Below are 27672 nucleotides of genomic sequence, written 5' to 3'. Positions count from 1 at the left end.
GCTGACCCTTCTGGATGCCGGTGCCGGACGTAGGTCTCACTCCAGCTCTTTCTGACAGTCTGCCCTTGCTCCCCACATGCACCGCAGCACGTGTGTCCTCCCTCACCATGTGATGCGACCCTCTCCAATCCCTGACTCGCTGTGGTCGGAAGTCTCCAGGCCCCGCACAGGGCACTCTGGGACTCCCGGAAACGCCTGCTTCTTTTCCTTTCCGAAGGACCGCCGTCATAGAGCTGGATTTAAGGGAAGAGAAAGAAAACACATCTTTGCACATATCTTGCCCAGAAGTTCTCTTTTGTCCTGGAAAAACAACCTCGCTGGGATTTTTTTCCCCCGCCTGGTGTCAGGCACTTCCTGGGGCAGGCCGGAATCGATCTGGGTCTTTCTAAGGCCGGTCGCGGAAGATTGCGTCACGATCGCGCGCACGCCCCGGCCCTGATGGTGGTGGGGTCCGTTTGAGGCCGAGTATCCATGTCGCTGCCGCGGTACGCCCTGTGTTGGGCCCGGCTCCCAGCCCGGGTGGGTTCCGCTCTGCTGCCGGGCCGGGAGCCGGGATCTCGGGCCTTGGGCTGGCCCGGTGGGATCTGGTCCTCCTCGTCCTCTTCGTCTTCTTCGTCCTCGGGCGGCTCCAAGACTCCGAACACGTCCCTCTACGTTCCGCTGCCCGTGAAGCCGCTCGGACCTAGCGCCACGGGCGACGTGGGGGCCGAGCTCACGAGGCCGCTCAACAAAGGTGAGTACCGGTCCCGCAGGCCCTCCTCGGCTTCCTGCGTGCTTCCGTTTCTTTGTCTGCGCCCGGGGGGGCGGGGACTCGGCCTTCGGGCCTCCCGGTGCCTCAGTTTCCCCACCTGTAACCCGAACGCGTCGGACGGGTAGTTTCTCAGAACCTTGGTTCTGCCTCGTCATTCCCCATCCCCACTGCGCCGTTGGGGGCGAGTTCTCTCCGGGCCTCAGTTTCCTCAAGTGTTGGACCAGGTAGAGTTCGGTGAGCGCTTTCTGTGTAAAAAGCTCCTCGGTAGGCTGTGGGAACTACGGGCCCTCCCCCTCTCCCCCAGACAAGGCAGGCAGGCCTCTTTCCGTCCCCTGCCTCTGGCAGTGACCGCCGAAGGTAGCGGGGGCTTAACGGAGGGTTACTGAGCTAGGCGGCCCCTGCCCCCCAGGAGCTCCGGCTCGGGCGGAGGCCGATGTCGCTGAGAAGCCCGCTGGCCAGCGGCCTGGAGCAGCCGGGGGAAATCGAGGCAGGGGCTTCGGGTCTCCGCTCCCCCAAGGCAGCCCGCCTCTGTCGGGGAGCTCTGGGCTCCCGCAGCCCTCCCTGAAGTCCTTGCGGAGACAAGCAGCAGCGGCAGAGTGGAAATGATGACCCGGACGGGGAGCTCTTTGTAGTAGGAAAGGATTTCAGAAACGTGGATGGGCCGGCTGCCCTTGGCGCCTCTCCATCCCCGCCCCCGAACCCGGCTCTTCCGAAGGACGTCACTGCTCCCCCTCCCCCGGGAGACTGTCTCTGAGTCCGGTGTTAAGTTTTGCCCAAGAAAGCACCTGCTCCACAGGGTCTGACGTCTGGTTTTCGAATCCAGAGCTTGTCCCGCCGGGCCAGCGTCCCTTTGCCACGCCCCCGCCCGGGCAGAGCGCTCTCCGTGGCGCCCCTGCCCGTTTCCTGAGGAGGAAGTCCGCGTCCGGTGCTGGGGGCGCAAGGGGAGGGGGCCGGAAATGGGGCAGCGCGAGGGGAAGGACCCTCCCCTGGGGCTGCTGCGGCAGCATCCGAGCCTCCTCCAGGCTCTCTGGGGAGGGAGAGACCCGAGGTCTCGGCTTGTCTGTGGTTAAGGACGCCTAAGAATGGAGGCCTCTTTTACCCAGTCACCCAAACCCCCAAAATGCAGCCTGGGTGGGGAAGGTCCTCAGGGTCCCTGGCCAACAACAAGTGCGCTGAGCCCCTGGGGCCGAACTGGGCCTGCCACCCTGGGAAAGGGGGGGGTCCCAGGAGTTAGAGTTTGAGGCCGGCAGTGGGTCCCTTAGTCCCCAGGACCCTGCCTTCCCCCGGAAGCTTTCCCTCTGCCCTTCCCCGGTAATCCTGGGGGCTCTGGATGATCAGTGGTGCCCCAGTCAGATGGGGGAGGGGGGAAGGGGCTCTGCACCGGGTCACAGAGAACTAGGGACCCGGCTTCAGTCCAGCTGTGGACGCTGCCCCCTCCCCCTTTGTGAAGGGAGGAGCTTGGGTCTGGTGACCCAGAGTCCTTCCTGAGGACGCTTGGCCCATCACTTTTCCCAGCTTGTCCTGAGTGACCCACCGGCCTTCTGTTTCTTTCTCTGCCCCCACTGGACAGAAGCAGACCCCAGCCCCTGCAGCAGTACGCCCGTCAGTGGCCCCAGCCCGTCCACCCCTTGCCCAGAGACCGCTGGCCCGACCCCCGGGCCGTCCCCTCACTTCCCTCCGAAGCGGTTCAGTCCCAGACCGGCTTTTCCCACGGGCCCCTCAGAAAGCAGCTGCTCCCCGGCCGCGGGCCCCTCCTGGAGGCTGGGGCTGGGGAAGGCGTGGCCAGCAGGCTCGGGACCGTGTGCCCGCCATCCTGCCGTTATTATGGAAAAGCCTTGTCTTTGTGCTTTGTGTCCGGGCCCCTCCGCCCGTGAAGGAGGGTGGTGGGGAGAGGGTGGCTAGCACAGCGCCAGCACACAGTAGGCCCTTCGCCCGGTGTCCCTTAGGACAGCTGGGTCAGCGTCCCAAGTCCAAACCATGAGCGCCACTGTGGGAACGGGGGGCAGAGAGTTTGAGTGAGGACCATTCGCGGGGAGCTTGAAGGCCGGGCTCTTCCCGGTGGTCACGGGGGGCAGGGTCTCCCATCTCTGAACTCCGGCCACAGTCCGGCCTTGTGGAAGGCAGCTGTGCTGGGCCCAGAAGGATCCGTGCAAAGGGCAGTTCTCTGGGCCGGAGCCTTGCAGCCGGCTGCTCTCCCTCTCCCCAGCTCTGTCCCGCTTCTGGGGCCGGAGTTCAGTCCATCACATCTTCCCCCTGAGATCACGTCCCCGCTTAGCGTTTGCATGTTGTGCATCCCTGGCTTTTGCATAGTCCCTCCCATGGAATAAACTTCATAAAAATCTTAGTGGTGGGTTGAATAATTAGTGAAGTGACAGTTTAAAGCCCCATTGGGTTCCTTTATTTGGAGTTCTTACCCTTTAATTAAGAAAACTTAACTTACCCAGAATGAAGAATAAACTCATAGCCACAGGGTCGTATTGAAGTCAGCCCTGGGAAGGTTACTGCTAGTTAGTACTTGTGACTTTCCATCTTGTTTGGATTTGGACTGACAGAGGGAGTCTGAGTTAATCACTTGTTATTTTTAATGAGTGCTCATTATGTCCGGGATTCAGTTCATTCAGACATGAACAGTGAAACTGCCAGCATTTTTCTCTTAAATCATGATGCTCAAGAGTCCCATAATCAAAATGAATCTCTTGAAAACAAAGATCCAGTTATTGAAAAATTTTAAATTTAGCAAAGCATCAGTCTCTCTTTTTAAAATAGTATTTGATTTTTCCAAGTACACACAAAGATAGTTTTCAAAATTCACTTTTACAAAACTTTGGGTTCCCAATTTTTCCCTCCCCCTCAAGATAGGTAGGTTAAAAATTTGCAATTCTTTTAAGCATATTTCCATGTTCACCATGCTGTGCTAGAAAAATCAGATCACAAGGGGGAAAAAAGACACAGAAAGAAGAAAAAACAAGCAAACAACAACAAAAAAAGATGAAAATACTATGCTTTGAGCATCAGCTGCTCTCTAAAGAAAGTTATTCCCAGTATAGAGAATAAATAAATGTAAAGAGATTAGATGTCATTACTGAGTTGACCTTCTGGACTGGTCATCAGCCTCCCTTTGTTTTTTTCAGGGATTCTTTCCACTTGATTAACAAATAAAATATCCTGTTCCTTTAACTGTGATATTCAGCTGATAAAAGAGAAGAAAATTTAGCCCTGAAGCATGCTGGGGGAACACATGAGTTCTCTGTGTGGCTGCTGACTTGGATGACTAAAGGGATTGGGAAAAGGAGGGCATCTGGCTGCTGAAAATGGTTTCCCAAAGAAAGCAAGAAAACAACTAAGCAGAGTGGGCCAGGGCAGAGGTTTCAGGCTTAAGGAAGTAGGAGTCACCTTAGGTAGGTTCTGAAGCTGATTCCAGATTGGTTTGGGTTGGTGATGGAAGATTAGCCAGTCTGACTTGTGCGGGAAGCTTGAAAGAACTGGTAAGAGAGTTGGACACCAACAGTTGTGGGGTGCTGAGCCATGAGGGTTATGACCCTGATGGAAGCCTGGCTGCAGGGGACAGTGCCTGTTTCCTGCTCCTGTGGCCAGGGTCACCCTCTCTGAAACCCCCCATCTAATAATAAAGGCTCAGACCCCTAAGCCTTGGGGGAGGAAGTGAAAGGAGAAATGGATTTGGAGTCCACGGGACTTCTCATCCTTCAGATGAGAGAGTGAGACGCCTTCCTCCAAGCTCAGCTTCTGAAATATGGAAGCCAGCTTCGCCCAGCTCTTCAGTTAGGGGAGGAAATTTTGTTGACATACTTTTTTACATCACCTGATAGGTTTTTAAAAATTTACAAGCGTTCTTATTGAAGTAGAAAAGATTTGTTTTTTCACAGTAGACTAACCAAGCAGATTTCCATATCACCCATTACATTAACAAAATTTCCCCTTGTTTTCCTCTCTTCCCTCTTCTCAGAAACCCATCCCCTATAACAGAATATATTTTTTAAAAGAAAAAAGAAGTAAAGAAACAATAATTAGCAAAATGAAACGCAGTTTTGAGAAAAATCTAAAATACATATGTGATCCTGTAGCTCTTTCCCAAGCCCTTTACAAAGGAGTAGAAGGAGATGTCTTTTTGGGGAGATGTTTAACACCTCATCCCATAGCAATCTCAGTTGACAAATAATTTAAGGGAAAAAAAGAGAAAGCAAATAGCTAAGTGTGACAATTGTGTGCTGTGCTTTGTGCAGCAGGCCTGGCTTGGCAGTGCTCTTGCCCCTCTGCTTACTTCATTCTCTGCCAGCCTGGCCTTGCTAGGCTTCCTCGGATGCTTCCAGCTCAGGCCAGTCCGTGCTTTCTCGTCCCCACATTTCTCCAGGCGTTCCCCAAAGGATGCTGACTTTGTTTCCAGTTCTTTTCCTCACAAGCGTAGCTGTAAATATTTTGGTGTGGATGAGGATCTCTGTTTTGACCTCTTGGGACATGTGCCTCATATTAGGGATATGGCTTTTTATTTGCAGTTTTCCCTAGGTATATCCCAAAGAAAATGTGTCAGTGGGCAAATAATAGAACTTAATTATGTTTTATCTTTCTTGCAGGTGAAATCAGGAAGATTCTAGACAAATTTTACAAGAGGAAAGAAATCCAGAAACTGGGCACAGATTATGGTCTGGATGGTAAGGCCTGCTCTCTGACTAGTGGAGACCTAGACCCTTTTGCTTCCCAGGCACCCCACAACAGGGGGGATCCAAAAAGCACATCTTGGGGCCTTGAGCAGTTTGAATAAAGGGCAGGGGCCAGGGAGGTCGCCATGATGGGGTTGGGCTGCTCAGCCATATGGGACATCCACATGTGTTATTGGGGAAGCCAGGCCTTGAAAGCAGGATGGCTCTGGGATTCACAGGCTCCCGGCCTCTGGGGCTCACAGACTTCTCAGCCTTGCTTGCTTATTCTTTCAGTTTAATTTTATTAGTAGCTCCAAGTTCTCTTCCTCCTTCCCCCTCCATTGAGAAAGCAAAGAAAACAAAGCCCTCCACACACGCATTCTCACATTTGACCCAGGATTTTGTGAGCCTCTGTTTCCTTACCTGGAAACGAGTCACACTGCTTCTTATATTCTCTGGTGTGTGTTTTATACAAACCAAGGGCTGCATTCTATTGTTAACTTTAGATTCCTGTGGAGTGAGTTAGGAGCAGGGCAGCGGGAGGAGGCCCGGGCAGCGGGAGGAGGCCCTGGCCGCAGGCCAGCCAAGAAGAATTCAGATCCAGCCTCAGACTTTGGGGAATGGGGCAGGGGATGAGATTCTGGGCAAGTGTGCCTCAATTTCCTCCTCTGTAAAATGAGCCGGAAATGGCCTCCTCTTTGCCAAGAAAACCCCAGATGGGGCCATGAAGAATTGGACACAACTGAACCAGAATAAGTGGAGACTGAGGTGCTTTCAGAAATAAATCTCCACTCAGTAATTTTGAAACTCAGGTGCAAGCTGCTGCTTCTTCTTCGTCTTTTTTTTTCCTTGTTTTTTTTTAAGGGATCAAAGTTTTGGGGGGTTTTTTGTTGTTGTTTTGTCTTTATGTTAAAATTAACTTTATTTGCTTTCTGTTTTGTAGCCCGACTCTTCCATCAAGCTTTCATTGGTTTTAGAAATTTTATCTTGCAGTCTCAGTCCTTGGATGTTGACATTCACATCACATTGAACGATATCTCCTTTGGTGCAGGCAAGTAGCCAGGCTGAGCACAGGGTCAGGCCCGGATCTTCCCCAGTCACTCTCCTTGTGCTCCTTGTATATTTTTCTCCAAGAGTCCTTGGACTAGCCATGAATAACTTCCTCAGGAAACGACTTAGTGTTTCAGCTCATGGCTTAGAAGTTAAACTTGAAAGTCTAATTTTTAAAAATTAAGACCTTGAAGGGCAGTTGCTAAGCAACGCCCATCATGTCTCAGTTAAAATGAAGACTCCTAGGCCAGTCCCCAGCTTAGCCCTGTGGTCCCTGGGGGTAGCCCCGGTACACAAGGAAGGCCAGGCTGCTTTTGGGTGGGCAGCGGCATGGCCCGGGCTTGAGGCTGGCATCTGTTACAGGACGGGGGCTGCTTTATGGTCCGGCGAGTCTTGGGCAAACTTAGCTTTACCTGCCCTGGACCACCTGGGGAGATGAACTAGGCTCTTCTCTGAAGATCGTATCTCCCAATAACTTAGAACCAATTGATTTTACTCTTACCCTCCAAGCCTTCCATCATTCTCTGCACTTGAGTAGGCGCTCGCTTCAGAAGAAGCAGTGGAGTACACCAAGGACAGGGTCTGAGGGGCCCCTTGTCCTTAGATCCTTCCCCTGTGTTCCCAGGAACTTTTCCCCAGCTGAGAATGGTCAGGAAGAGCCTTTCTGTCAGCTCTGCCTGCTGACCCTGTGTCTTCTCCCACAGCTCACGTGGACGACCTTTTCCCATTCTTTATGAGGCATGCAAAGCAGATGTTTCCCATGCTGGCTTGTAAGGATGATCTTCGCAAAATCAGCGACTTACGCCTTCCACCCAACTGGTCAGTTCTTTGTGCCCTTCTGGTCTGGCAGGTGAAGGCCTCTGGGTCTTGGGCCTAAAATTCAGAAATGTGCAATTGCTTGCTTGCAAAAAGCACAAAGTTATAAGATGAAGGGATCTGTAGGATTGATCACAGTGCTCAGACCTTGTAAACTTATTCTGAGGGGAACCCTTTTGTGTTCTGTTAGCTTTTTAAATATTTCTTGGCCCTTGCCACCTGTTTCAGGTGTTGGGGAATACACAGATGAAATGATCCATCCTGAAGGAACGTGCAGTGAGTTAGGGAGGAAAGGAGCAATTGTGCTCCAAGGTAGCCATGTGCCAGCTGAGTACTAGGGAGGCAGATAGGAAGGCTCAGAGAGAGGGAGAGATGGTGCAAATAACAGGAGGAAACAAAGCAAGGAGGCTGGCCCCGATGTGGCCCTGGTGGCCATGTCCGCAGCGGAGCTCCGTGGGCTGCACCTGGGAGAAGAGGTCCCCAAGGATAGTCTGTTAGTGATGTGCATGGTGATGATGACAACAGAAGTGCCCCCGAGACTGGGCACTACAGGAGAGTCCCAGCAGAGTAGCCTGAGAGGCTCGGGTTGTATTTGTCTGCTTCATCCCCACTGGGCCATAGGCAGGGGCCATGTCTCCCAATCCCAGGCGCAGTCGCTGAAGCCTGATGAGGTCCTGGGCATCCCTTAGTGTGGAGCACCAAGAATCCCAGGGAAGCCCTGTCTGCAGAGAAAAGTGGGAGCCAGCTGTTGGTAAAGGAGAGAACACCCGGATTAGTCCTTTTCTCAAAAAGATTTTATAGATAGAAGTGACAGGAGAGATTGCCAGGCCTGAAGGGCCAAGTGTGCAAGGATGTGGAGCATGGCAGGCTGAAACCGGGAGTGACGGGCACAGCCCCAGCTGGCAGCACAGAGGGAAGGCAAAGGCGGGGTTGTGAGGGGGCATCCTAGGAGCCCAGGGTCAGCGCCTGGAGACTTGTGTCAGAGGGGGCCTTAGCTCAGTCAGGGGGCTGCGTCCTTCACTTGGGGACAAGCTGCCTTATGTTCTGTGTGTGTGTATGTGTGTGTATGTGCGTTAGACAATAAACTTTTTTTTTAACCTGTAGCATTGTAATAAATGTTTGTTTACTTGTTAATAGATTAATTGGGTTTTTTTTATCTGAATTTATTTTTATAATAATAGCTTTTTTTCCCACAATACATGCAAAAATAGTTTTCAACACTCGCCCTTGCAAAACTTAGTGTTCCAAATTTTTCTCCCTCCCTTCCTACTTCCCTTTCCCTAGACAGCAAATATATATGTGTAATATGTGCACATTTTCTAAACATATTTCCACATTTATCATGCTGAACAAGAAAAATCAGCTCAAAAGGGGGAAAAATGAGAAAGAAAAACTAGTAAGCAAACAAAAGTGAAAATACTATATTGTGATCCATATTCAGTACTCATAGTTCTTTCTCTAGAGGCAGATGGTCTCTCCTCACAAGTCTATTGGAATTAAAATCACCTCATTATTGAAAAGAGCCAAGTCCATCACAGTTGATCACTGCATAATATTCTTGTTACTGTGTACAATGATTTTGTGGTTCTTGTCATTTCACTCAGCATCAGTTCCTGTAAGTCTCTCCAGGCCTCTCTGGAATCATCCTGCTGGTCATTTCTTACAGAACAATAATATTCCATAAGATATCATAACTTATTCACCCATTCCTCCACTGATGAGTTTCCAGTTTTTTGCCATGAGAAAAAGGGCTGCCACAAACATTTTTGCACATGTGGGCCCCTTTCCCTCGTTTGATCTTTTGGGGATACAAGCCCAATATTGATACTACTGGATCAAAGGGGATGCACAGTGTGATAGCCCTTTGGGCATAGTTCCAAATTGCTCTCCAGAATGGCTAGATCAGTTCATAACTCCACCAACAATGTATCAGTTCCCAGTTTTCCCGCATCCCTTCCAACATTGGTCATTATCTTTTCCTGTCATCTTAGCCAATCTGAGGGGTGTGAAGTGGGACCTAAGAGATGTCTTCATTTGCATCCAGATTGGTCATAGTCCTGCTTACTAGACTGGGGCCACAAGTTGCTCTGATTAAACTTTTCCCTCCTTCTTTCTTAGGTACCCAGAAGCCAGGTCAATTCACCGGAAGATAGTGTTCCATTCAGGCCCTACTAACAGTGGGAAAACTTACCATGCCATCCAGAGATACTTGGCTGCCAAGTCTGGAGTTTATTGTGGCCCCTTGAAGTTACTGGCTCATGAGATCTTCGAAAAGAGTAATAATGCTGTCAGTATGTTAGCAGCTGTTCCCCTCCCTTCTTGTCTGAGACACTTGGGGGGAATCTCTGTGGGCAAGTCTGAGGCAGGGAGCTACTGGCAGCTTGTAAAAAGCAGGGAAAGAACCCTTTTGCAGCCACCTTTGATTGCTCCTGGGCTGGATGGGCTGACTCTGGTTTGTGATTCTCCCCATGTAGCCTCTATCACTTGTACTGGCCTTTCCTTCCCAGAGAAGACCTAGAATTTTTCTTCTCCTCCCTTCCTTATTCTGAGGGAAGGTGGGATCATTTTTTTTTTCAATTTTTTTTTTTAAAGTTTATTTCCCCAGTCAAATGTAAAAGAACATTTTTTAAAAAAAATTATACATGTATTTACATTCAGTCTCCTTAGAGAACACATATAGTTTTCTCTCTGGATGCAGATGGTGTTTTCCATCAAAGTTTATTGGAATTGCTTTGAATTACTGAATTGCTGAGAAGAACCAAATCTGTCTTAGTTGCTCATTCACAATCTGAGTGTTATTGTATACAATGTTTTCCTGGTTCTGCTTGTTTCGCTCAGTCTCAGTTCATGTAAATCTTTCCAGGCCTTTCAAAAATCAGCTTGTTCCTCATTTTTATAGAACAATAATTTTCCAATTCTTTGCCACTGCAAAAAGGGCTGCTATAAATAGTTTTGCACACATGAATCCTTTCCCCTCATTCTTGATCTCTTTGGAATACAGACCCAGCAGAGGCACAGCTGAATCAAAGGGTGTGCACAGTTTGATAGCCCTTTGGCCATAGTTGTGAATTGCTCTCCAGAATGGTTGGATCACTTCACCCCTGATGGGGTCAGTCTTGATGTGTATCCTGGGCTTTTGATCGTACTCTTTTTGTTGTTCTATCCCTTGTGTTTACTAAAAAATGCCACCAAACTGGTGGAAATCCAGTCCAAGCCCTCTCTGGTTCAGCCAGTGTCTTAACAACCACATGGTAGAATAAGTCTCACCCGTTAGAGAGAAGTCCTTCCTTGTCTGTTTAGTAATTGTCTTCCCTTTCCTCCCTCCCTACACCCCCTCCTCCCTCTCCCGCCCCCCTCCCCCCCAATCTGCTGTTTAGGAGGTAGAGATTCATTTCCATTTCACGATTGCAGGGTGTGCTCTGTGACCTGGTGACGGGGGAAGAGCGGGTGGTCACAGACCCAGATGGAAAGCCGGCCGCCCACGTTGCTTGCACTGTTGAGATGTGCAGCGTCAACTCTCTCTGTATGTATGAGCAAGTCTGACTGACGGAAGCTTTCGAATCGAGCATTAGGTTCTCTAGTTTGTTTGGGATTTGTCCCTGGGATTGGGGCTCAGTGTGAGGTGGAAGAAGCTCTGCTTTGGGCATCTAGTCCACACTTGTCTTGCAACCTTGGGAAAGGGCTTCAAGTCCAAGGCTCAGTTCATTTATCTGTATATATCTGTATATCTGAGAAAGTTTTATATTCCCTGTGATGCCCCGTAGTCAAATAGGTATTGGTTGTTTATTAAAGAAGGTGTTTCTGGTGAGAGTGCCCCAAGCAGGAACCCTGGCAGCTTTGGGGCAGCGAGAGCTGGGGGCACAAGCTCCAGGCCAGCTCAGCCCCTGAGCCACGGACCGGACACTAGCTTGGGGCCTGTTGGGGGCTCTTAAGGGAAGCCCTGACTCCCTCAGCCCAGAGGCAGCAGAGAATGACCTTGCATTGCTTTGGGTCAGTTATGGTTAAATGACTCCAAAGAGAACCAAAATGGGGGGAGGAAGGCCTCCCCTATGAAGAGAAAAGGGGGTGCTTGCTGCGACTTCCTCGGTGAAGGAGCAGGAGGGATTTGGGGCAGATCATCCTTGGCACGTGATGATGATTCTTTGTGCTCTGGACACTGACCCTGGCTTCTTATTTTAAGATGAAGTGGCTGTGATTGATGAGATCCAGATGATTAAGGATCCAGCTCGAGGATGGGCCTGGACCAGAGCACTTCTGGGTTGGTATCCCAGGGTTGGCCCTTGAGGTTGGTGGCGTCGGGCTCCCGCTCTCTGCTCTCCCCTCCCCTCTTCAGTTCCTCCTTTGCCCCTCCTCTTTTTCTCCCTCCTCCCTCTCCCCTCTTCCCTCTTCCTTCCTCCTCCTTCCCCCTCCCCATCTTCAGGGCCCCTGAAGTCTCTGAGCCTCCAGACCTGGTCACTTGGGCTGTTTTCCGCTGGCGTTCCAATGGTCCTTTGCTCCCTCCCAGGGCTTTGTGCAAAAGAAATCCATTTGTGTGGAGAAGCTGCTGCTATTGACATTGTGACGGAGCTGATGTACACCACGGGCGAGGATGTGGAGGTAATGGAGTCTGTTCCATCCTGCTGGCCCCCTGTGCTGGGCTACAGTGGGCAGAGCTGTCCCTGGTTAGGCGAACCCGGCTTCCAGTCCTGTCTCGGTGCCCCTGGGCGGGGCCAGTGCCCTCTCCCTGCCAGGTTGCAGACTCACCCTTGTTGTTGGCGCCTTCCTCTCCTTCACCCCACAGAGCGTGGCCGGTGCCAGTCTTCCTCCCCTTCTCTCCCTCGGTCTTCGTCCCCCAGTGCTCCCAGTGCTCCCGTCTCCCCTTCCGCTCTCCCCTGGACGCTCTGTGGCCAGGGTGATTTTCTTTGAGCGCAGTCTGAGCGGGCCTGGCCTCCAGGATAAGGTACCATCTCCCTTAGTGCAGGAGGCTCCAGGGGGCAGTTCTGGGCAGCGGGCACTCGTGCGACTTTGTGTCCAACTTCAAAATGGAGTTTGGGGGCTGTATCCCACTTTGGCTGGCCTCTCCTGCTCCCTGTCCCTCCCTGTGAATGCAGAAAATTGCAGAAAATGCCCTGGGGGCCTGCCTAGGGGGAGGGGAGCCTCCCACAGACAGCGGAGAACTTGGAGGCTGCTGGCTTCCGCTCTGCTTTCACAGATCTCTCTTGGGTCACAATTCCTCTGCTTAAAGGAAGCTGGCAGGGCCCTGGGCCATCCACCCCAAACCCTCGGCGTCCCAGGAGAGGGAGGCTGGGCTAATCAAGGCGCCCTCGACACCAAACTGGTCGAGACTGCCTGTCCTCCCTCCAGCCCAGGGAGGAGCTGGGCCCCTCCATCACCTCCCGAGGAGAGGGGAGCCGGGCCACATGTGACCCCTCCATCACCTCCTGAGGGGGGAGCCCTCCAGCCTGCCGGCCCCTCTGTTGCCTCCCCTGACGCTCTGCCACCTCCTGAGCTCCCACAGCTGTGAGCAGGGATGCCATCTGTGGGGCCGGCCCGGCTTCTCTCAGCCCCAGGGGCCCTGGAATCAGTGACTCTACAGCAAGGGCCCTCAGGAGCAGGGCTGGGCTGGCCCCCCCACCCCCTTACAGCAGGCTGGCCTCCTCTGCCATCTCGATCCTAGGTTCGGAAGTACGAGAGACTCACGCCCATCACCGTGTTGGATCACGCTCTGGAGTCTCTGGACAACCTCCGGCCTGGGGACTGCGTCGTCTGTTTTAGCAAAAATGACATTTACTCTGTGAGCCGGCAGATCGAGGCTCGGGGGCTGCAGTCGGCCGTCATCTACGGCAGTCTGCCTCCTGGTAAGGAGACCCTTGTGTCTGGGGGCGGGGGGGCAGGCCGAGGCCTTGGGGGGAGATGGTGGGGAGTCGAAGGTCAGCAGCCAAGGCCCCTGGCATGTCTCTGTCCATTATCAATCGTGGAAATGCCCTTAGAATTTGGGAGGAGTTTTCTGGGTCGGGTCTGTGCCCTCCAGAGTTCTTGGGATGTTGAGGAGTCCACAGAAGCAGGAGTAAAGAGGGCTTGGTGTGCGCGGGGGGCGGGGGGGGCGCAGAGGGCTTCTTTGGGGCTTTGGATAGGTGGGGAGAGGAGCGAGCCCCAGCCCGACATAACACTGTCTTGTGACTGATGCTGTTTTAGGGACAAAACTTGCCCAAGCGAAAAAGTTTAATGATCCCGATGACCCGTGCAAGATCCTGGTGGCCACCGATGCCATTGGCATGGGGCTGAATTTGTGAGTACTGGCATTTGAACTGGGGGAAGCAGGTGGTTTTCGGTGGGCTCTTTGACCAGCCTGCTGTAAGGGGGCGAGGGGGTCAGCCCAGCCCCGCTCCTGAGGGCCCTTGCTGTAGAGTCACTGACTCCTGGGCAGGCACAGGGGCAGTGGGGGATCCCTTCTGTTAAAGAGGGTCCCTTGGCCCACAGGGGGACCTCTAGGCAAGTCACCTCCTTTATTTGTGGCCAGTTGGTCAACTTTTATTTATTGACCTGCTATCACAGGACATGTCCATATCATGGGCGATATCTTGGGATGTCGGTGCACTTCTGTCTCATGGGGATGGTGTAAATGGGATGTGCTTGGTAGAAGGCTTTCTCATGAATTCAGAGGCTGTATAACTCTTAATAACCAGCCCCTACCCTGGTCGCCAGGGACTCTCAAAGTCTAGTTATTCAAAGGCTGCTCCTTGAAAGGGAAAGAAGGGAGAAATGTCCCAGGGTCCTGTCGTTCTCCTCTGTAAGTGATGCTGCACCTGAGCCGTTGAGATCATCCTGTGATCTCTCTTGTTTGACTTTGTTACAGGAGCATAAAAAGAATTATTTTTAACTCTCTCATAAAGCCCAGTATCAATGAGAAGGGGGAGAAGGAAATGGAGCCAATCAGCACCTCGCAGGCTCTGCAGATCTCCGGTAGAGCCGGCAGATTCAGCTCCAAGTTTAAGGAAGGGGAGGTTACTACCATGTACCCAGAAGACTTGAAGTTGTTGAAGGAGATTCTGAACAGACCCGTGGAGCCGATAGAGGTGAGCTCAGCGAGCGTCGGGGCTCCCTCCAGCTGCGGCCTGGAGGCCTCTCGAGGAGGAAGGTTCCCGGAGCCAGAGCCTGCACCGTCAGCTCTGAGGGAGATAGTGGGGAGTCCCTGGGGCCTGGAAGCCTGGCTGCATAAGCCTGGAGGGGCCTTGGTTTTTTAGTACATAAAATGGTATTAATGACCCTTAAACAGAGCTGTTGGAGAAAAGTGGGCTTCTGAGGCTGCATTTGGGGATGAGGGGGAGGAAGATGATAGAGAGGAGGGTCCAGAAGCTGGTCAGAACTGGGAAGGCGCAGCAGCATCGGTCCTTCCCAGATTCTTATTGCCAGCATTTCTCTCTGGAGCCATTTAGGATGGGTGGGGGCCACCCGGAGATTTGGAGAGAACTTCCTGTCGGTAAGGTAACGGCCTCAGAGCTAGGAAGTTGGATGAAAACATCCATCAGAAATGGAAGCCGTTTCCCTGTTTTGCTGTCAGTGACGTAGACCTCAAGTTTGTGCTGGCGGTGGATAAATGAGCCATGACTGAGTTTGTCAGTGCACAGAAATCCCCAAAGCTGCCCCAGAAATGTGAGCTTTATGTTTACTTGCTTAAGGCCAGGGTGGACAGGCTCTTGCTAGGGGGCCGCCATTTCACAGGCTGCTGCCCCATTGAGTCAGAGCAGTTGGAAGGGGCCTTGAAGGCCATTCAGTCCCAGCTTATTCCTTTTGTAGATTAGATGGGGAAACTGAGGCCCAGAAAAGAGGTCAGGTGACGTGAGGAGCAAAGCCAGCATTCAGTCCCTGGCTCCTTGGATTCCTAATCCAGAGATCCCTCTGCCCTGTCATGGTTCTTCTTCGCTCTCCCATCCCCTTTTTCCCTTTTGTCCTGTGTGCTTTACCCTTTGCCTGTCAATGAGCATTACTGGGCCCTGTGGGTCAAGTGGAGGGCTAAGGAGCTGCTGGTCGCCATGGTCTTTTTCCTGACATAGCCCTGGTTTTCCATCCCCACCGTTGGTCACTGGTCAGCAGTGAGGCTTGTGGACCTTTCCTTCTCTTGAGCACCTTCGGCTACGTCGGGCCTTAGAAATGTTGGGAATCTCCCCGTGTCACCGCTCTCTTAGTAACCAAATTATTTCTAGTGCAAATCACTGCGATTGAAGCGATGTGTCGGGAGCCATTTGGAGTCACCATTTTGTCTCTGAATATGAAATCCCGAGTTCGATTCTGCAGCTCTTGGGTGACCGCTGCCTTACTGCAGGAGGCGCGAGGAGGTTTCTCGTGTTACTTGGTTGATTCCTGAGTTTTCTTCCTTTTAATCCTCTTTAAAAGGCAGCCGGCCTCCATCCTACTGCTGACCAGATCGAAATGTTTGCATATCATCTTCCAGACACGACGCTCGCCAATTTAATTGTGAGTAGACGTCGAGCTTTGACCTTCCTCTGTCTTCCATCTCAGTGAAAACGTTAGCTGTGTGTCAGCCGCTGGTTCTCATCATGGCCGTGTTTGAGACAGCTGGATGTGTTTTAATGCATCATACAACTTTCTAGTGCTACAGGGCTGCAAGTCCTGTCTTGCAAATGTCACTTCAGGTTTTTTCCTTTTTCTCCGCTGTCACTGGGGCTCTGCTCCTGCAGTCGCCTCTCGGTGTTGGGGGGCAGAGAGTCCGCGCGGCCTGGATCCATAGAGCTGGGGGCCTGGGGGCTCCGGTGGTGTCGGGCGTGGGGCTCGGACCAGCTGCTTGGATTTCATGTGAAGTCTCCTCTCCCAGGATATCTTTGTGGACTTCTCTCAAGTGGACGGGCAGTATTTTGTCTGCAACATGGACGATTTCAAGTTCTCGGCAGACCTCATCCAGCACATCCCCCTGAGCCTGCGGGTGAGGTACGTGTTCTGCACGGCCCCCATCAACAAGAAGCAGCCGTTTGTCTGCTCCTCCCTGTTGCAGGTGAGTGTCTCCCTGCCTTCCTCGGGGCCTTGGGGTGGGGTGGGGAGGGAGAAGGGGGTTGGCCTGGAGAGCACTTAGAGCACAGGTGGAGAGGGAGGGACTAGAAGTGGGCAGAGCCTTAAGCGCCCCAGGCTCCCCCAGCAGGTCCATGTCCTGGGGCCAGGGGGGAGGGAGGGGCAGTTGGTGCCTGGGGGCCCCAGAAGGGAGGCCATGTGGCCAGCCTCTCCCCCTCCTGAGCCTTCATCTTTGTGCTCCCAGTTTGCGAGGCAGTACAGTCGGAACGAGCCGCTGACGTTTTCCTGGCTGCGCCGGTACGCCAGGTGGCCCCTACAGCCGCCAAAAAACATCAAGGACCTCGTGGAGCTGGAAGCCGTCCATGACGTTCTGGATCTGTACCTGTGGCTCAGGTAATGGCAGGGACAAATGGGAGAGCTTTGGGACGTAGCTGGGTTTCTCTCGGGCTTTAAGGGGGCAGCGATGGCTGTCATCAGTCTTGGAGGAGCCAGTGCAGGTGCCGGTGTAATGTCTGAGCTGGCCGGTGCCGCAACACGTCCAGCAAAAGTCTTTTTGAGCAGGTCCCTGGCTCCTGGGGCCGGGAAGATGGCGGCTTCTCCGCTTCTCTCCCCGGGGAACAGCTGCCGCTCCAGGTTACTGATTGCCGGCCTGGTTCTTGCATTGTGGGCCCCGTGAGCAGCTGCTTTGTGCTCTGCAAAATGGGGGGGAAGGTCTCCCCCTTCCTGCTATTTACCACGAATGGGCTCTCAGGGCCTCATCTCAGCCTCAGGAACAGCATTTAGCAGGCCCTGGGCTGAGGATCGGGGCCTTGTGCCCTTGGCCCAGGAGGCCTTCGCGCCCCCTCGGGGCCCCAGGGCTGCCTGGGCCGCTCCTTCTGGAGCCCACAGACTGAGCCCGGCTGGGCCTGCTGGGCTGAAGGCTGGCAGGGGATCCAGAGGGCCTTTTTCCCCGGTGCTGCCGGTTGACCCAGGCACCGGGGCCGGGCTGACGCCGCTCTTCTTTCAGCTACCGGTTCGTGGACATGTTCCCCGACGCCATCCTCGTCCGGGAGCTGCAGAAGGATCTCGACGGCATCATCCAGAAGGGCGTCCACAGCATCACCAGGCTGATCCGCATGTCGGAGTCCCAGCGCATGTTGAACTTGAACACTTCCTCGGCGGGGAAGCAGGGCCTTCCCGGGGCCGCCAAGCCCACCTCGTCGGACACGGCGGAGGCCCAAAGCCTGGAGGCCGCCGTGGTGGAGGGCCTGGCCTCCAAGTCGCTGGCCTCGCGGCTGGTGCGGCAGGGGCGGCTGACCCCACACATGCTGAAGCAGCTGAGGAAGGAGTGGCTGAAGCAGCAGAGCGAGGAGATGCAGGACAGGCCCCAGGACAGCGGCCCCACGGGGAGGCTGAGGTTGAGGAGGAGGGACGACCCCGAGGCCGACTAGGCTCTAGGTGCGAAATAAAAGCAACATTTATTTTGAAAACCTCTTTGTGAGTCGCTTGTGGTGCCGGCTGCTCTCCCTTTGGGGGCCGTGGGACAGCTGCTGGAGGGCTCTGGTCACTGCAGCCCCTCCCGCACAGTCCTAAGTAGCCAAAAGGCCTCCGACCGCCACAGGAATTGTTCCCCTTCACCCAGATCTTTCCGGGGTTCTCCCCCTTTCATCCTCTTCACACGTTCCCTGTTGCCAAGTGATGGGCACCCCCTTCTGGTCCAGGGTTGTGCTACTACATACAGAGCTGCTATAAATGTTTTTGTATCTATGGATCCTTTTCTCTCTCTTTTTTAGTATTGCTGGCTCAGAACAGGCGCTGCTTAGAGACTCATGGGCCTGTCTGGGCCATCTTTGTCCCTGCCAGCAGGGCGTTCGTGTGCTGCTTCCCTTCAGTCCTTCCAGTGATTGTCATTTTCCTTCTTGGCCAGGCTTGAGAGGGCTGAGAAGCTCGGGGGGCTTCTGGTTGCATTCTCTGATTATTGATTTTTTCCTGTGGCTACACTGTAAAAAAAAATATTTCTATAAGAGCCACAGAGCTGTATTGGCTGGTCAGTCCTTAAAAAGCACCTTTTACATTGGTTGTTTCAAGATCTGTTTCCTGGACCTCTTCTCCCAGTTTTCTGCAGCGTTTTCAGATTATGCTTTGAGTACTCTAGAATGCAATCCTGATTTACTATGTTGTATCCCTCGGGTAGCCAAGAAAACTGGTTCATTCCTAGTTAGGTCAGAGGTGAAATTGGGCTGATGCACGGCAGACCCTCAGCCTGGATCAGCCTTTCGCCCAATGAGGGAATAGAAGGGATAGGGGGTTGGGGCTGGATTCAGTCAGGAGCTCCTGGGGCCATTCAGCTGCCTTTCTGGACTTTGGTGTCTATCAGTCTGTATGTAGGGGAGGGGTTTGAAGTAGGTGAGCTCTGTGGCCCATCCCCTCCCGGCTCTCAGTCCTGAATCTGGGTTGGGCCCAGGACAGCTCTGGGCCAGCCCCCGTGGGTCCTCGGCCTGAGCCAGCCTGGGTTGGGGTGGACACCGTGCCCTTCCTGTGGATGCCATTCATGGTACAGAGGTTGCTGATAAGCCTATGTGATGAATGGTAATGTACTATTTAACCGAGATGACAATCTCTCCCTTCCAACCTTTGCCTTCTGAGGAACAAGGCGGAAATACGCCGCCTCCTGGCCTTGAACCATTTGGGGGGCTTCTGCCCTTCCGGGATTGCCGGCCTCCTCTGCCTTGGGCTTCATTTGGCTTCTCTCCCCGGCTTTGGAGTGGAAGAGAAAGTCGTGTTCTTCTCTCAGGAAAATTCCTACAACAGGATTGACCCGCCAAGCCAAAGATCCGAGCCTATTTTATTTCTTAATTGTTGTGATGGGATGCCCTTCTGAAGTAAGGGTCCTTCCAGGTCTCTTCCCGCTTCCCACACTGAGTTTTTTAGAGGTGGGGACTCATGCTGGGAGCTTGGGGAAGTCCTGAAGTCCCACGAATGACAAGGGTAGAGCTGGAGAAGCGGCCACAGAAAGGGTTTGGACGCAGTTGGACGTGTAGCTGGTCTTGGAGAATCAGGCAGCCCCTCTGTCACCTGAGAGGCAATGAGCTTGCTGCAGGAAGCGTCTCCCAGCCCCAAAGTTTTAAGGTGTGGCTGGGGGGAGGGTCAAGGAGCCAGGAAGCTCGCTGATCACTGTGGCCTTGGCCCCGAATAAGCCTCCTGTATGAAGCCCGAGGACCAGTCTGAGGGCAGGAGGTGGTATCGGTTGGAATAGAGACTTAAAAGGAGCCCCATCTTTGAAAGGAAAAAGGTAGAATATGTGCTGAAGGGATTATACTAATCGCCACATCAAGCTGTGTATTTTATATATGTTATACTAATCACCGCATCAAGAGATATATATATATATATATAAAATAGATATATTTGACTATGAAAGTTTATATTTAATTCAAATTAAAATGCTTTTATCCCTTTTTAACATTGCTGTCCTTTGTTACTTCACATTGTTGTCTCTGGCTCCACTAAACACACACTTGGTTCAAGATAGATTTGGGATGAAGCCCTTGCCACCTTCTACAAGGATGGCCGACCGACTCTGGGTGTTTTGTGCCTGCCGTCTGCCATGGGTCCCAAAGGACCTGGGCGTGCCTCTGGATAAGGGTGAGCTTCATGGCTGGTCCTGGGACCCGAATCCATTTATCAGTGGGGATAGAAGCTTTCTGCGGCATCATTTGGCTGCGTGGATCTGTGCTTATTGAGGATGACAAAACCTCTAGTCTATAGTTTCTGAGTATCTTGTGTCTGAGAAATGCTTAGAAAGGCAGAAAGAATCGGAAGGTCTTTCAAACTTGGCCGCTCTTCTGGTGAGCTGCAAATACGCGGAATGCTGGTCTTGGCTGGTGTGTTTGTATGGAGTCCTCCCACCCTTCCCGCATTCAAAGCCAGCCTTGTTCAGGAGGAGTAGCAGCCGTTTCTGGTTCAATGAAAAGTGAACCCGACTGCAGCTGTCCTCCTACATTCCCTTCAGAAGTAGTTGTTTATAAAATTAAAAGTGGTGGTTAAGTGTCACATGATTCAAGTCTGCTACTTTTAAGGAAAGTCAGACCGGAGATGAAGTAATTCCTAGTGTCTCCCACTATTACCCCAGCAAGTTGTATTTTTGGGTTTTTTTTTTGAGTAAAACTAATCTGATTGGGATCAAATATGACTCGTTTGAACTGTAAGCCTCTAACAAAATGTGTCATGTTTATAAAATGTCAGAGCTGGCCAACCCATCGCCAAGGTCCTCAGCTCCGACTCTGCATTTTTCCTTTGTTGCATAATCACTCTGGGACACTGGCCCTTTTCATAAGTAGGTGGGGGCAAGAAAGGACCTCACAAGTTATTATGTGCAGGAGTCCAAAGCTTTTTTGGTCCCCGTGGCCTTTCAGTAGCCTCGATTCAATGTGAAAGAAAGTAAATTCTAGAATTTACTACATAAATACAAATAAGTTTTTCAAAAAGAAAAGGCTAGAACATGATTCCAAAATTTGTGTCACTTCACTGATTGGAAATCAATTCTTAATAAATCCTAAATTCTAAATAAATATGTCCCATTCCCCCTTCTTGCTTCAACCCCTAATTTAGTTTATAGTCTTATTTTATCAGTAGGGAAACTATGTTCTAGGCAGAAGACAATGGATTTGGCATGGGTAGAATTAGGGAAAGAACTGGCATTTAAATCCTCCAGTTTCCCAAACCAATGGGTCTGGGCTCTAAAGTTAGTGTCATTTGCAATTATTGAGAAAGTATCTTTATTTAATTTAAATTAAAATGTTTTATTAGGACTATAGGGGACCTTGGAGTTCATGTAAAGATCAGATTGGGTTTTTCAAATTTTTTACATAATACTTTTATTTCTTTAAAAAAGTTTTTATTTCTATCTTTTGTTTTTATATAACCTATATATTTTCCCTTATTCTTTTCCCTCTTGTAATAAAAAAAAAAAATGATTTGAAAAAACAATAATTAGCACTTCAAAAGTGTGACATAATCATTGTTCCACAATCACTGATCTCTTTGCAAAGATGCAGGGGAAGGGGTATTCTCATCATTTCTTTAGGGCTAAGTTTGGTCATTATAATATTACAGCACTCAATTTTAATAATTAGCTGGTTCCTTCTAGTTCCATTGTCATCACCGTATAGATTATCCTGACTTTGCTTACTTCACATTGCATTAATCGGTTTTTCACTGCTTTTCTGAATTGAATTCATCAAAGTTCCCGAAATCTTGATTTTTTTTTCATGGTCTCACGTATGCTTTTTACATGGAACGATTTTAAAGGAATTGAATTGAGGTGAACTGAACATGCATAAAAGTAGGCTAGGCCATGGACGGTGCATTTGATTTGTGGACCGTTCCCTGATTGACTTCCCAGAATGTCTGACTGGAAATGAGCAATATGGGAGCTGTTTGGCCCCTGGCTGAGCGTTCAGGAACAACTCTGGGGGTAGAAGTGGGTCTACAATGAGGTCCCCTGCCAAGAAGTCTTTGGGAACTTACTGAGATGAACATTTCTGCTTAATGTGATGCCTGTTGCCATAGAGACACCATGGTAACGACTGGGAAAACTTTGGAAGTTTCTAAGCAGATTCTCTTGGGAGTTTTTCCTCTTCAGATACAAGTAAGGTGCCCTGCAATTTGGTTTATGTGATAGGGGACATCCCCTCATGGCTCCTGTAAAAAGGGATAAGAGCTCAAGGAAGCTTTCCTTCAGAAAGGAATCTGGATGTTTCCAAAGAAATCCTGGACCTGTCACTGCATTTCCAGGGAAAGGGGATAGATAGAGGCATTCTGTGGCTTCATGATTAAGTCTGGTGCTTCTTTCTAATTAGTCATTTAGAGGCTGCAAAGTTTGCAAAGCAGTTTACATATATTCTCATAACTCTGAAGTAGGGACAGATGGGATGTAGCCATTTTACAGATGGGGAAGCTAAGACAGGTTGAGTTACTTGCTTGTGGCTTAAGGTAGTGTCTGTTCTAAGAGGTAGGATTTGAATCCAGGTGTCACAGTGACAGGTCCAGACCTCGCTGAAATACCTCTTCATGCCCCTAAATATTATGAAATGGCTAAGTCTGACTGGAATGGATTTCTTGTATTTTTCAGCTTATTTCAATGCCCAAACATGGGTTTCTGGGTGGAAGAGAGGTGGGTGGGAAAATGATCCCAGATGTAAGGAACTTAAGATTCAAACCTCAGCTCTCTGTATTTTGTATTTGACCTTAGATCACTTGCTTTTCCTGAGCCTTGCTTCCTCAACTTTAAAATGAGGGAATTAATAAAATTCTGTTGTGCTTTAGAAAATGGTGGAAAGGACAGGGAGGTGGTGCGGGGGATGGAGAAACCAGCCCTAGAATCTGGAGGACCTGATTTTAAATTGCACTTTAGACACTAGCTGTGTGATCCTGGACAAGTCACTCCAGTTATCTCCCCAGAAAGAAGGAAAAATGGTGAAGGAAATGGTTTCAAAGAAATTGTAGAACTGATACAAAGTAAAGAGAGCAGAACCAGGAGAATAATGTATACAGTAACACTGAAAAGAAAAACATCTTTGCAAGACTTAGGAACTCTGATCAACGTGACAGCCAGCAATAATTCTAGACTACTGAAAATGAAATGGGCTGTTCATTTCCCAAGAGGAAATGAAAAGCAAAGGATTCAGGGCAGAATAAGAATTAAAAATATATATATATATGTTCAATGTGGACAATTGTTTTTCTTAACTACATGAGTTTTTAGTGGGGGTTTAGTTTTTCTTTCCTAATGGGGGAGCTGCTAAGTACAGAGTGAATTTTTGCTGCATTTAAAGCTATAACATTAATTTTAAAAATAAATTGAAATGGGGCAGCTAGGTGGTGCAGTGGATAGAGCCCTGAAGTCACAAGGGCCTGAGTTCAAATCTGGTCCCAGACACTTAATACTTCCTAGCTGTGTGGCAAGTCACTTAATCCTAATTGCCTCAGCAAATAATAATAATAATAATAGTAATAATAAGTAAATTGAAGCAGGTGGAGTAGATAATCCTATTCTAAACCTATAATTGAACAGAGCCAAAAAGGAGCTAGGTGATGAAAATGGATGGAGTGCTGGGCTTGGAGTCCAATGAGCTCAAATCCAGCCTCTGCTACTGGATAAGTCACAGCTCCCTCCTCAGTGTCTTTAATGTAAAATGCATAATAAGAGTCTCTTCTTTCCAGGGAGGACATTTGGAAAGTCCTCAGCACTGGGCCTGGCACAGCTTGTTCCCTCTCTGCCCTTTCCCTTGGGAGCCAAGGCTTCTTGTCCTGTTGCTCCCAGGGGACTCACCCCCAGGCATACTCAGATCCTGCCTCAGATGCTTGAGGATGCCAGACAGAACATGATCCTGCCCTCAAGAAGCTTAGCTGAGAGTCCGCTCTAGAACTGACGGGATCCAGAAGCTGTCCAGCGTGGGCCCAGGGACCTGCCTGTGGGAGGTGACTTTGGAGCCCATGTTCCTGACTCCAGAAGCAGAGTTCTTTCCCCTCTAGTGGGGAAGACAACAGATCCAATATGTGCACATAAGGTGATTCCATGGGGAGATAGGACCCGGGAAGTCTTCCTGTAGGAGGTGGCATTTGATTTCCACTTTGAAGGAAAGGAGACATCCCATGAGATAGAGCATTCCAGATCTGGAGAGAATGTGAGAAACGAGAAGAATACCAGTGTGATTGGACCATGGTAGATTGGAGCAGAGTATGAAGGCGTTTCAGTGTCATATAAAGGAGTTTGTCTTCTGATCATTTGAATTTTGGTTATATTAAAGGATCCCCTCAGGCAGTAAAACCTATGGATCCCTTCTCTGAATGATGGTTTTTAAATGCATAAGATCTTATGACAAATGAAATCAATTATGTTGAAATATAGTTATTAAAATATTAAAAACAAAAACAAATTCTTAGAGCTCTTGCCCCATAGAATTAACTTTTTTTTTTTTTTTTTTGGTATTCCCAGTGCTGAGCACCTAGCAGGTCCTCAGAGCTGATTGGATTGAATCCTCTAGGATGGATAGAATTCAGTCAGAGGCCTTGGGATCAAACCCCATCCCTGACACTTGGGAGGGTGAACTCATTTGAAACTCATCCCCCATCCCCCACCAAAACAAGTTCATTTTTTTTGCACCTAAAAGTGGCCTGAGCTTTGACAGGCTCTCATCTTGTCTACCTTCATTGACCTGGTCTGAGGTCAGCCAGGCAGCTGGATTCTGAAGGGGAAAATGCTTGAGACCCACTCACCAAAGAGATGGTGAAGGAAGAGTTTCTATGGAAAAGCAAACAGAGCTGTTGGAGCAACACATGGGTTCAGAGGCCAGGGTATCTGGAAACCTAGATGGAAGTGGAATAGAGGAAATCTTTTTATTCCCTTCCTCCCCTCTCTTCCCCTTTTCCAAAGCTGGTAGGCAGTTTGACATGGTTTATAATTGTGCTATCATGTAAAACATTTCCATATTAGTTACAGCTGTGAAAGAAGAAACATCAAAAGAAAAAAGCACAAGAAAGAATAAAGTGAATACACTTCGATCTGTATTCAGAGTCCCTCAGTTCTTGAGATATGGATAGCATTTTCTTTTGTGAGTCTTCTGCGCTTATCTTGGATAATTGTGTCTCTGAGAAGTGCTGAATCACTCATAGATGATCATCACACAGTGTTGCTGATATGGTGTGCAATGTTTTCCTAGTTCTACTCATTTAACTTTGCATCATTTCATACAAATCTTTCCAGGTTTTTCTGAAATCTGTTTATCATCTGTATTCCATTACATTCATAAACACAGCTTGTTCAGCCATTTCCCAACTATTTGGATATAATTTTAAAAATCATTAAGGAAAACTGCCCTGATATCCTAGAATCATAGGACTAAATAGAAATGGAAAGAATCTACTGATTATCTCCTTAGATCTGAAAATGAAAAGTGCCAGGAATATTATGGCCAAATTCCGGAACTCCCAGGTCAAAGAGCCAGAAAGTAAAAGTTCAAATATCGTGGAGCCACACTTAGACTCACCCAAGATTTAACAGCTTCTATATTAAAGATCCAGAGGGCTTGGAATAATATGATACTCCAGAGAGCAAAGAAGGCAAGATAACAACCAAGAATCATCTACTCAGCAAAAATAAGTATAATCCTTGGAGTTACAATTGATTTTTAATGAAATGTAGGATTTTCAAGGATTCCTGATGACATTCAAACACCAGACTCAAGAAAAAAACAACAACAAAAAAGATAAATAGGAAAGAAAAACTATAAGAGATTCAGTAGGTTTAAACTGTTTATATGAAGTTCCCAATAATTTTATATCATATATCAAAATAATATACATAGAGTGCATGGATGTGATTTGACTATAATAGGATATCCAAAAAATAAAAATTTCAGGGGTGAGGCAAAGGAATGCAATAAGGGGGAAGGGAAGGAAGTAAATAATAAAGTAAATGATCTCATATCTTAAAAAAATCAAAATAGCTTTCACTATTGAGGAGAGTATGAGGCAATGCTTGAATAGTACTCATCAGAATTGACTGAAACTGAATAATACACAATAAATTGAGTCTAGAAATATAACTTGCCTTCCAGGGAAATAGGAAGGGAAGAGGATAAAAGAAAGGGGCAGGGCTGATAGGGCAGATTGAGGGAGGTGGTATCAGAAGCAAAATATTTTTGCTGAGAGACAGAGTGAAAGAGAAAGAAATGGAAGAAAATAGAATGGAGGGAAATGCATATTAATCATGACTGAATGGATTGAACTCAATGATAAAATGGAAGTGGGTAGCAGAGTAGATTTAAAAACCCAAATTCTAGGGTGTATTGTTTACAAGTAACACTTGAAGTAGAAACACACATAGGGTAAAGGAAAGGAACTAGAACAGAATCTATTATGCTTTAGTTGAAGTAAAAAAAAAAATGTAGTAGTAATCTTGAGCTCAGAAAAAGCAAAAATCAAGAAAAGATCTAATTAAGAGATAAGGAAATTACATCTTGATAAAAGGTACCATAGACTGAGGTAATATCAACATAAAAAAATTTCACCCAATAGTATAGTGAACAAATTCTTAAAGGAAAAGTTAAATGAGTTACAGGAAAAATAGACAATAAAATTATACTAGTGGAGGACTTCAACTTTTACCTTTCAGAACCAGAAAAATCTAAACAACCAAATCAAACAAAACAAAACAAAAAAACAACCAAGTTAAGGAGATGAATAACATTCTAGAAAAATTAGATATGCTAGACCTCTCAAGAAAATTGAATAGTAATATGCCTTTTTTTCAGCAGTACATGGCATTGACACAGAAACTGACCATGCATTAGGGCATAAAAACTTCACAACCAAATGTAGAAAAAAGAAATTTGATTGTATCCTTTTCAAATCATAATGAAATAAAAATATTGAGTAAAGGGCTTTGGAAACAGATTGAAAATTAATTGGAATCTAAATCTAATCCTAAAGAATGAATGGATCAATGAACAAACATAGAAACAATTTATTAAAGGGAATGACAATGAGACAACATACCAAAATTTGTGGAATGTAACCAAGGCCGTACTTAGGAGAAATCTTATATCTCTGAACACTTACATTAATAAAATACAGAACAGGTCAATAAATTGGGAAGCAATTTAAAAAAAACATTAAAAATTCTCAACTAAACACCAGATCAGAAATTCTAAAAATCAAAGAGATTGATAAAATTAAAAATAAGGAAACCAGTGAACTAAATAAATTAATAAAATGAAGCTAGTTTTATGGGAGGGGAGTGGGGAGAATTCAATAAAATAGATAAACCATTAGTTAATTTAAAAAAAAAGAAAAGAAAATCAAATTATCAGTGTCAAAACTAAAAAGGATGAATTCACCACCAACAAAGAGGACATTAAAACAATTAGAAGCTATTTTGCCCAATTAGATACCAATAAATATTTTAGCAATGTAAGTGAAATGGATAAAGGCTTCATATATATATGAAGTCATGTATAGAATGGCTTCATTCAATATATACAATAGATATTTCTCAATATATATAGAAAATAGAGTCAAAGTTATAAGAAGATAAGTCATTCTCCAATTAATAAATGGTTAGATAATAAATATGAACAGACTGTTTTCAGATAAGGAAAACAAAGTTATCTATAGTTAGGGGAAAATGCTTTAAATCACTGTTGAATAGAGAAACACAAATTAAAACAACTTGCAGGTACTACACATCTATCAGATTGGTTAATAAGACTAAAAAGGGAAATGATAAATATTGGGAAAGGATGTGGAAAAATTGGGACAGCAATGGTCTATTATTGGTGGAACTATGAACTGATTCAACCATTTTGGAGAGCAATTTGGAACTATGCCCAAAGGGCTATAAAACTGTGCATGCCC

General features: G+C 48.5%; 1 protein-coding gene across 2 annotated transcripts; it reads left to right on the top strand.

Moving 5' to 3' along the window:
- Positions 1-210: 210 nt before the first annotated feature.
- SUPV3L1 (Suv3 like RNA helicase) lies at positions 211-18023 on the top strand. 2 transcript variants are annotated; one of them, XM_051982555.1, is made up of 15 exons: positions 211-733; positions 5341-5418; positions 6350-6457; positions 7161-7275; positions 9391-9559; positions 10684-10795; positions 11453-11530; positions 11777-11868; positions 12929-13109; positions 13447-13540; positions 14108-14327; positions 15646-15726; positions 16085-16261; positions 16520-16668; positions 17282-18023. In XM_051982555.1, exons 1-15 carry the CDS (start codon positions 472-474, stop codon positions 17703-17705), a joined length of 2340 nt encoding a protein of 779 aa, XP_051838515.1. In that variant the 5' UTR covers positions 211-471; the 3' UTR covers positions 17706-18023. The 2 variants fall into 2 exon arrangements, with proteins under 2 accessions (XP_051838515.1, XP_051838516.1); XM_051982556.1 differs by lacking the exons at positions 211-733; positions 5341-5418; positions 6350-6457; positions 7161-7275 and having other exon boundaries at positions 9448-9548.
- Positions 18024-27672: the final 9649 nt, after the last annotated feature.

Source organism: Antechinus flavipes, chromosome 2 (assembly GCF_016432865.1).
Source record: "Antechinus flavipes isolate AdamAnt ecotype Samford, QLD, Australia chromosome 2, AdamAnt_v2, whole genome shotgun sequence".
NCBI lineage: Eukaryota > Metazoa > Chordata > Mammalia > Dasyuromorphia > Dasyuridae > Antechinus > Antechinus flavipes.
This window is presented reverse-complemented; position numbering and strand designations above follow the sequence as displayed.

Coding starts and splice junctions, on each gene's coding strand:
- SUPV3L1 (XM_051982555.1), top strand. CDS start 472: ATGTCGCTGCCGCGGTACGCCCTGTGTTGGGCCCGGCTCCCAGCCCGG. Junction 10,796..11,452: donor GTGCAGCGTCAACTCTCTCT/GTATGTATGAGC, acceptor TCTTATTTTAAG/ATGAAGTGGCTGTGATTGAT. Junction 16,262..16,519: donor TCTGCTCCTCCCTGTTGCAG/GTGAGTGTCTCC, acceptor TTGTGCTCCCAG/TTTGCGAGGCAGTACAGTCG.